At 37.8% G+C, this 10,209-nt stretch overlaps 1 protein-coding gene across 1 annotated transcript in view; it reads right to left on the bottom strand.

Annotated features, from left to right (window-relative positions):
* Window positions 1–192: 192 nt before the first annotated feature.
* The window catches only part of TRAPPC10 (trafficking protein particle complex subunit 10), a 43,158-nt gene continuing 33,141 nt past the window's right edge, over window positions 193–10,209 (bottom strand). The window contains exons 17-23 of the mRNA XM_085209295.1: window positions 8,047–8,276; window positions 7,026–7,126; window positions 6,030–6,156; window positions 5,500–5,670; window positions 4,059–4,236; window positions 3,107–3,301; window positions 193–2,298 (exon numbers count right to left, since the gene is read on the bottom strand). Coding sequence (XP_085065421.1) covers window positions 2,060–2,298; window positions 3,107–3,301; window positions 4,059–4,236; window positions 5,500–5,670; window positions 6,030–6,156; window positions 7,026–7,126; window positions 8,047–8,276 — 1,241 coding nt within the window. The 3' untranslated portion in view covers window positions 193–2,059. The remainder of the gene's footprint in view (window positions 2,299–3,106; window positions 3,302–4,058; window positions 4,237–5,499; window positions 5,671–6,029; window positions 6,157–7,025; window positions 7,127–8,046; window positions 8,277–10,209) is intronic.

Genomic DNA, 10,209 nt, shown 5'->3' with positions numbered 1-10,209 from the left:
TGCGGTTCGGGAGACCGGCCTGTCACAGGGGACCTGCAGCAGGACACGAAGCTTCTGCCCCTCCTACATCCTCACACATTACCTACACCTAAACAACGGGCTGCCTTTTTAAAGGAAAGCAGCTTGGGCTAGAGGGAGATGGAAGTCATCACTTCTTAAAATAAAAACAGTCACAGCACTAGAGAACTTGGATTTCTTTTTAAAACATGTATATTTAGAACTGTAACGCTTACAATTTCATTAAACAATCTTAGTACAATGTGTTTAATCTAACGGTATATTACAGAACGATGTGAAAAATGATTTAATAGCAAACCATGAAAATGGAATCAATTAGAATACCTGCAGTGTCAAAGTCACAAACTCGTTACCTTTTCCAGTCAAAGAATCCCAGCAGCCATTCACTCACACTAAATGATGCTTTGGGTTTTATCCAGAACAAAATGGTATGATTTCCACAGAGAAAGGCATTCCTTCACAGAAAGAAGATGCTTAACAGTAACGTTTTCAGCTAGCAGGTCTACTTTTTACATCTATTTAGACATTGCTTTAAAAAATAAAAATAAAAATACAACAACAACAAAAAAAAGTAAGGTATTATTTCACTCTTTAACTGCAATTCAGTTTGGAAAGAGGGTTTTTTTCCTTCCCCTTTGTAATTTAGCAGAACCTGAGTTTAGAAAAAAAAAAGCAAAACAAAAAAAATGATTTGCCTAATGAGCTGTTCCTTTTTTTTTTCCTAATATGTTTAACTTTACTGACAAATATCTGATATGGGATGGTTTTCCTCTGTGGAGTCTGTTCACAATGCACCATTATAGAACTGCAAGTAGAAAAGGTCATTCTCACATTAAATGCACAAGTTTCAATACCAGAAGCAAGACATCAGGAGTTGTAATTTTTCCAGTCACAGGTGAATTTGCAACATTCACAAAAATTACACTTTCTCTTTTAAACACTTTTTTGTATTTACATTTCAAGATATAAATAATGAAATTCTTTAAGTTACATGTTTTAACTTTGCTTCACAATTATTCTACATCTGCAAGCTTTCCTATATCAAACCAACCTCTTTCTTCCCCCGTGAATGCGGAAGTCTGGCCTCTAATTCAGTAATAATTACACTAAGCCTTCGTGATGAAAGGTTGACTGTTCAAGTATTATCTCATACTGAAATTTTTGCCCCAATTTCAAAATTGGAGCAGAAAACCAAGCCACTTAGAAATGCTAATAAAAGAAATGAATCTGGGAACTCAAGCCAAATAATTTATTATTAAATTCTATCAGTATCTTTCTTTGGTAAGAACTATGCAAGAGGATGTCCCACCCATCCCACCCCCAAAAAAATAAAACCATATAATATGTGACATCACAGTGTATATTCTGTGAAGGAGAAAGTCTCAAAAAAAATAAGGAATTTGTTCAGTTAAGATTGTTTATAGCAGTAGTCTTCCATGCATTTAAGAATGCAAATGATGGAAGTTTAGTATAAGATTGCAATGACAGGAATTAACAATGCTAAAAGAAAAAAAAAAAGGAAAAAAAATCAGGAAAGCAACTATTAAGTCGATGAACAAGTTGTTGTATGCTTTGCTGTACTTGTGGCACATGTGGAAAAGCCTGTAAATTACATAAAATACCAAGACTTGGATAATTGTGTCACCCAAATCTTAACTCTAAAATATGAAGGAAGCATTAAACTAAGCTATCAGCTGCCAGACAAAAAATAAAAAAGTGGTCCAAATACTTGGATTTATTTTGTTTTTGTTGCCCTGTGTTGAGATGCAGGATGTGACTGAAGGGAGAAAACCCAATAGCTCACACAAAACATATTAAAGTGGCAATATAAACTAGCTGACACAAGCTTCACTGTACATTTAAATTGATACAATTGTCTGGTGCTTCCATGGCCAGTAAATGTTGAATGCCATAGGTTTCTTTAGCGTTAAAATGTTGCAACAAAGACTAATCAGGTCATAATCCTTTAAAGTGCTTTCATATCCAGTTTCTAATGTTTTTTTTTGTTTGTTTGTTTTTTCCTTGTTCTTATACCAAGTTGTCACGTGATATTGACTTCGAGAACATGGTCGTCCTTGCTGGGAATGACAAGTATTTGCATACCCGTGCTGCAGTTGAAGACCTGACCAGATGAAAAGGATTGCAGACGGGGCATTGGCAAACCTTTGTGTTCCCCACTAGCCGCAGAATGCAAGCTACCTCTGCTCCTTATGCTGCTGCTGTCAGCTTGATCATCCACATTCTTGTCCACAGACAGGTTATCATTTTCAATCCAGCTATCTGTTCAAAACAAAAACCCACGATTTCATTCTATGAAGTGATTAAGGAACTCAAAATTATTTCAGAACTCAGACACACAGTCAAACTACCACGTGTTAACAGTTACTGAACATCTCTGCTGAGGTAACAGTCTGCTCAAGTTTGGCAAACAGCAGATTCAACAGTGTGAATTATTTTGGTTCATGTGAAAAAGTTGAGTAGTGTTACCTCACATTTGTCATAAACTAGAAGACAGCACACTGGCAATTCCTGGAGCGCTGCTGACAAATGGTAAATCGCTTGCAGGAGCAAATTCTCACTAGAGCTCTGCAGCTACTCAACAGTACAATTAAAACCTAAAGGTCACTAGTAGTTTAAGCCTTGACATGGTTTATATGCCACAAGTTCTCAGTACTTCTATTTCCAGTTGGTTGTTATAAAAACTGTTTTCAAAACTAACAGAGATGTGAGAGGTGTGCAGTTAAGGGACAATCTTCTAATCCTGAGGTTCCATTATCAAATCAATGTTCACTTGATTAAAAATTAAGTGATAACTAATTTGCAGCAGAATTTTTAAAGGAAATAAGAAGTAAAAAAAGAACGTGTTTATTATTTCCCCTCACATGTTAAGACTGCAGCTTGAAATCAAACTTCCTGCTAAAGCAGCACCTTAAATGTTTCAAAGTAGAACTGTAAAAGAAGATCACTACAAAAAACATCTACGGGTACTTGGTCAATATACTTCCTTGCCTTGCTTTTCTCTTTACTCAAGAACATGGAAGGAGCAGAACCATTTCTTTAAGAAGCCATGAATTCAAGATAGCTTTACCAGCATCAAGTTGCATGGAGTGAGCAGAATGATGAGGGAGGTATTTAAATAATCTGACATCAGGAAAGGGTAGATATCCAGCAAACAGTGGCATCACTTCCATGTGGACTTTGTGAGTTGCTTGAGCTGCTACAGGCATAGATATCACTCCAGAACTTTTTCCGCAGACAGCCCAGTTACTGCTGTTGTCAACAACTGCAAGAACAAAGAGAAGACACTACAAAAATCTTACTTGGAAAAAAAAGAACCTCCAGTATAGTTTTAGAACACTTTAAAATCAGTATTTTTGCAGTATCTAAAAACTCACAGGATTTTCTGTGTGAAGTTGGCTGGGGCCCTGGGCAACCTGATGTAGTGGGTTGCACTAGTGGGTTGAAACTGGATGGCTTTTAAGTCCCTTCCAAGCCAAGTCTCTCTGTGATTCTATAAGAGCTGTGCAAAGTAAGAAAACAGCCCTACACCAAAGGGACCATTGCCTCAAACAAGCATTCAACCAGCCTGAGTAGCAATTACACTTGAAGACAAGTTAATGAATAAAATAAAAAAAAAAAACTCATAAAATACTCTCACTGTCCCATTTTTTGCTGGAATAGAGTTAATTTTCTTCATAGTAGCTCATATGAAGCTGGTTGTGGGTTTGCTATGCATTGGTAATACACTGGTGTTTTAGCTGTTGCAGAGCAGTGGTTGCACAGAATCAAGGGCTTTTCTGCCTCTCATGTGTCCTGTCACCAGAGGCTACGAGCAACAAGGAGCAAAGAGGAGACACAACCAGAGCAGCTAGCCCAGACTGAACAAAGGGATGTTCCATACCACAGTGTCTTGCTTAGCAATAAAAGCCAGGGGAAAGGGGAGGTGGGGAACATGTATTTCACAGAAAGTCTAATAGGTGACATTGAGACAAAACCACTGGAGAATTGTGTCAGTGTGAGTAAGAAAAAAATATTCTTACCTTCATACATAAGTTTTGTTGTGCAATACCCATCTGATTCTGTTAATGCTTCATCTCTGTCAACCTCTGAGAGGTCAACAAGACGAGTAATGGACACCTCTAAGGAGCATAGTGAGCCTGTTTTACAGTACTCTGTCCCCAGTGGTGGAAAAATTTCAGTTTTCACATGGTACAATGTCTGTAAGGAAGAAAAAGAGTACTGTTATCAAGAAATAAAAAAAGGGGGGTGCATTTAGTTATGTTTAAACAACACTTGACAATTTATATATTATAAACTTACTTTTGTGTTTAACATTCATGTTTTAGTTTTTTTTAATGCAAGATTCAGTTAAGTTTTTATTGCTAAAATTAAAACAAATTTGATTTAAATTATTTTTGATATCAGCGGAGTACACAATTCTTCCCTCCACTTCAAGCTTTTAACTGTTCAGCCTTTCAGTACTTTTAAATGGATATCTACCTTATTATAACTGAAAAAACTTTTATTAGCTTCCTGACTCCTCTCTTCCCAGACATGCGACAAAAATTCTGAGAGCTTACTTATCATTCATACCATCACAATCCCCTGAATAAAGGTGTTCATATTATCAAAGAACAAATTTAATTACTACAATATTAAACTTTCTACTCCTCCCAAAGAAAAAGGATTAAAATATCAGTGCTGGAAACATTTAGCTCCCTTTAAAAAAATATATCCGTAAGGATGCTGATAAAAGTGCCAAAAATACTAGTTACATGCCAGTAGGCAAAAAACACAGCAACCCTGAAAATGGGCAAAAGGATTTAACCCAATGAAATATTTCTCATGCTGCTACTTTTACCCGAGCATTAAAAAGGCTAACATAACTGAATTTAGAGATGAGACTTTGTAATGTTGATAAAGTTCCTTTAATGGGAAGTCATACCTAGCCTAAGCTTCCTAGCAGATCAAAGAAGTTTGTCCATAAGGGGAAAGAAGAAACACTTAAGATAATGGCCTAGCAAATCCTAAATATTTCATTAGAGGAACTCATCAATACAAAAGCACTACAAAAACAACTCAAATGCTTACAATAGCAAAGATCTTTAGAAATGGCAGTTTGTTTTGGAGAGGGCTGCCTGAAGTTACTAGGAAAAAAGCAGCTCAGTAAGTAATCTACAGACATTGTCCACATCACGAGCCCAAAGAAGCAGAAAAACAGAGTAAAACCAAAACAAGAAACAAAAATCGAGTTCAAGGAAACTCACACAAGTGTTCTCCTCCTATCCTATTCCAGGGGTAAGCATGTAATTTACCTCTTTTCCAGTTCTACAATTCAACATAGAATACACAGCTTTCCAATTATCTTCAATTTCATTATGCAAAGGGAATTTCTAAAATATTTTTCTTGACTTCCCCTTTGTGTGGTGTATATTAAGAAATCACATTCAGTTAATATATACTATACTTGAGAATGCTTACAAAAAAGTTTTCCACTTGGAACTCATAAGTGAACGGCTTCAGGGTAAGAGACTGTTTTTCAGAGGTAGCTGGACAAAAGCTGACTGAAAACAGGCACTGCAAGGAGAGAGGAAGCTCTTTTGTCCACTTCAATTCCCACACAAAGAATATTGATTGCTTACTATAGATGACCTGAAAGAGAAATTGTTTATAGCATTAGTTTCTCTCTCTCTGATGGAGAAATGGAAATACATATCCTCTTACATATATTCATACATTCTGGTATCAATATAGCTTAAAAAAACAAGGTTACAAGTGAATGGACAAGCTAATCATCTCCACATCTTTTAGAATTTCATCTAACATCAGCAGTGCCTTCTAAAGCATCTTTAAGAATCAAAGTTACTCAGAAGATCACAAAGATGTAACAATGCCAGTTATCAGCCTTCCTACAAAAGTTACATACAGAAGTGCTAACGGTATTACTAGCAGGAAGTTTCATCTAACTATCCTGTCAGCAAGCTCACAAAACACCACGAGAGTCTTTTTACCTGTTGAGATTCAGAGTTCAGAGGTATCAGCTGCAAATCTGTACAGTCAGCAGTATTTTTTAGGTTATTGTCTGAAAGCTGAAAGCAGAGTTCTGACAAATTCTGTATGCAGACTTGCACATACTTCCTGAAAAACATGAAGTTTGTTGAATTTTCTAGCAAATTTCCATTTTTACATTTACAGAATACAGGGTCCATAAATTTGCTGTAAAGTGCACAGCTTGTGCAAAAAAAATATAAAAGCAGGTTTATTTCTTTCAATCTTTTCTCATTATTTATTAATCTGTAGAAACATATGTAAAACACACTCTTTCATGTAAAACAGAAACAAATAACTACATAGAAATAGATTAGATTAGTTTATTTTATATATTTTACATATGTATATATGGGTTTGTTTAGCTTGGAAAAGAGGAGGCTCTTGGGAGACCTCATTGTGGCCTTCCAATACTTGAAGGGAGCATATAAATGGGAGGGGGTACGACTGTTTATGTGGATGGATAGTGATAGGACAAGGGGGAATGGTTTTAAACTGAGACAGAGGAGGTTTAGGTTAGATATTAGGAGGAAGTTTTTCACTCAGAGGGTGGTGACGCACTGGAACAGGTTGCCCAAGGAGGCTGTGGATGCCCCATCCATGGAGGCATTCAAGGCCAGGCTGGATGTGGCTCTGGGCAGCCTGGTCTGGTGGTTGGTGACCCTGCCCATGGCAGAGGGGTGAAACTCAATGATCATTGTGGTCCTTTTCAACCCAGGCCATTCTATGATTCTATGACTTTGTGATTGTGTTTCCAGAAAAGTTGAAAATGCGCTTATTTTATTGTTAAGAAAGTACACTAGAGAAAATATGCAAACCTTCAGCAGGAAACTGTAGGACAGCAGAAGTCCAATTCAAAACATAATAATAATAAAAAAGTCAGCTATAGACAATACTTATGAAACTCCAGATCCCTATTTTCCTAGAAGAAAGAAATAAGAAATGCTTAATTTCTTTACCGTTTGCCAGCTGACAATAAGGAATGCTTGGCATTAAAAGGTATGCAGAATGTTAATGCAATAATAGTGGAATAAATCGACCAAGGACAATCAATGGTTACCTAAAAGAGAAAGAGACCAAAGTTCTTGCTCATAACTTGATTTACTTTTCTCATAATTTCCAAACAAACCTTTGCTCAGTGTCTATGTCTAATGCATCCAGATGAAAAAGAAAATAGTACGTCAGAGTTAATCTGAAAAACCATCAGCCTTTTGCTTTTTTCTGAGCAAGGATGAAATCTTGAAGTTTTTTCCCATAGAAACCTCATACATTCACTTCTGAACACCAGAAATAAAGGAGGGTGGACAGAAAAAAAATGAAAGTGTCACTATCAACAGCATCTTAACAATAATCTGATAACAAATAATCTGATAAAAGGTCAGTACATTGCTGTAAGAACTATTACTGAAATATTGTAACATTTTCTTAAAGACAAGCTTAAAATATATTGTGTGTTTAATTTTAAGCAGCACACTTAACTATTACATTTCTCTTGCACATACATTTAACATTATTTTTTGGTATGTGTGGGGAGAGGAGAGGAATTCATATAAATAAAAATAATTTGTCACATCCCATTTTAGCAGTGCTAATCTATACCTATTCCTTTTAACCATAATATTCACATACACACTTTGCAAGTAGAAGAAATCCTTTCCCATTAATCAAAAAGGAGGATTTAAAGACCACCATGCTACCTTTCACAAAGACACAGGTATCCTTCATCCTATAAAAACTGAGCATCAGAACATGAATATTCAAGTATGAGCAAGAGGAACATGTGACAACACAGGAGACAGTATAGATTTCTGCTTATGTATTCTCTACATTGATACTGTTTATTAAGATTTTTGCATTTACGTCTTTAAGGGAAAGTTAGCTCAGTGCAAGCAGTTTTTCCCACCATTACTCTCACTTAATATTTTGTGAAGTTCATGTTGCCACGATCAAACATAATAAAAATAGTAAATGTCATCTTACTTTTTGATCAACAGTAGCCATACAGTTGTCCAGTTTTTGTTTTTCTTTGTTTTTTCTCTGAACTTCTTTATTTGTAGTATTTTCCCCCTCCTCTGCAGATTCTGTGGCTGATGGTAAATACATGACTTCTAGTTCAAATTCAATCACATGATATGCAGGAGCCACTGGCAAATTGATGCTTGTAATCTTTTCAGAAGACTGAATTCTTAGTGATGATTCTGAGATCTTTTCTGTGGTTGTGCAGAAAAGGGAGAAGTTATTTGAAAACATTTATCCCCTCAGCTTATTTCTGTAATTAAGTACAGAAATGAGCCTATAGACCTGTCATAGAAAACATATGGTAACATAACCTAACAAGACCTTCATATTTTCAGAAACAAAAATGAGAAACTATGTCTCATATCTCCCTAATAACCTTCTCACACTAATTACAATCCACACATCTTAAATACCACTGCTGTATACAACTTCTCAATACTGATGCTCTATCCTTCTCAAATTGCAGGAAGGTAACCACCACATTTAGTGCAGCAGTTTCTTCCAACGTTCAAGGAAAAACCAAGAGGACAACTTGGTAACAGACTTCAAATTAGATGAAGAGTTAAATTCACTGAAATTCACACTGAATTTTTCACTATGTCCTTCACCTCCTTATTCTCATAATTCATTTTTATTTCAAAGAAACTTAACATTTACTGAAAACGCAAATAAATTTATCCAGCTCAGCAGCTGGATAGCAGTGCTGCAGAAAGGGTGTTCTAGTTGACAGTTGTACCTGAGCCAGCAGCACGCCCTGGCAGCACAAAGGGCCAACTGTAGCCAGGGAGGCCCAGCACTGCTGCTGGGTGAGGGGAGGGGCTGTCCCCTCTGCTCTGTGCTATGTGGCCTAACCTCCAGCACTGGGTGCGGGTTTGGCTGCGATGTAAGGACACAAAGCGGTTAGAGAGCATCCAAAGGAGGGTAACAAAGATGGGGAGGGATCTAGAAGTGAAGATGTATGAGGAGCATCTGAGGCCCCTTGCTGTGTTCAGCGCAGAGCAGAGGAGCTGAGGGGAGGCCTGATGGCGGCTGCAGCTCCTCACAGGAAGCAGAGGGGCAGCGCTGAGCTCTGCTCTGTGTGACAGCGACAGGGCCCGAGGGAACGGCATGGAGCTGTGTCAGGGGAGGAGCAGCTGGGGTCTAGGGAAAGGGGCTGCACCAGAGGGCGGTGGGCATGGAACCGGCTGCACAGGGCTGTGGGCACGGCCCCCAGTGTCAGAGTTCAGGAAGCAGCAAGATACTGCTCTCAGACATAGGGTTTGGATTTTGAGCGGCCCTGTGTGGAGCCAGGACAGTTAGCACTGATGATCCTTGAGGGCCCCCTCACAGCTCAAGATATTCTGTGATTCCTTATGGAACCTTAATATGTAGGGTACATATCTGTATAGTCTATTTCAATCTCAGTTACATTATGTCCATTAAGACTGTTCTCATTTATGTAAAACTTTAGTGTATCTTTAGCTGCTCAAATACACTCAAGCACAGTGTACAATCAATCAATATACAGATGTTATAGTATAGCAGAGAGCTTGGCTACATAGTTATTACACCAAAGCAGAAAAGATAGGGATGCTTACCCATATCCCGGGCTTGCTTAGGTAACTCCAGTGGAGTGGATCTCCAGAAGAGATCCTTCCCCAATAGCAGTCAGCTCTTAAATGGGTCTAGGAGAGGTGGAGCCAGGCTCCACCCTTTCCTGCAGCACAGGTGAAATGCCTTCACCTATGCTCCCGTGGCTGACTCATCGCTCGCCTCAGGTGATCAATCAGAGGTTCAGGCTGTGATTCAGCAGTTCCCATACACACAGGAAAGGAAAATAAACCCTTTGACTTCATGTACTTAAACGCAACACTGGCTAAAGAGCACTAAGTAAAAATGTACTCAGACTACTTGACAACAAAACTGTATTGCCTAGTTATGATAAACTCTGCATAGTAATAGAAGCTCACCACCATAAATTTGGAAATCATGAAGCCAGCAGCTATTTCTCCATATCTATGGTATTTCATCCATGCAAGTAAAAGACATCCAGTTATACTTACTGAAAAGTACATAGTACTACTCTGAAGGTGGAAGTTTAAGACCCTTCTACACTGAAGTACTCAGTTACAGTTTCCTAGAATT

The sequence above is a fragment of the Meleagris gallopavo genome, chromosome 1 (genome assembly GCF_905368555.1).
Source record: "Meleagris gallopavo chromosome 1, MGAL_WU_HG_1.1, whole genome shotgun sequence".
In the NCBI taxonomy this organism is placed as follows: Eukaryota; Metazoa; Chordata; class Aves; order Galliformes; family Phasianidae; genus Meleagris; species Meleagris gallopavo.
The sequence above is the reverse complement of the archived record's forward strand: the minus strand, read 5'-3'. Positions and strand labels throughout refer to the sequence as shown.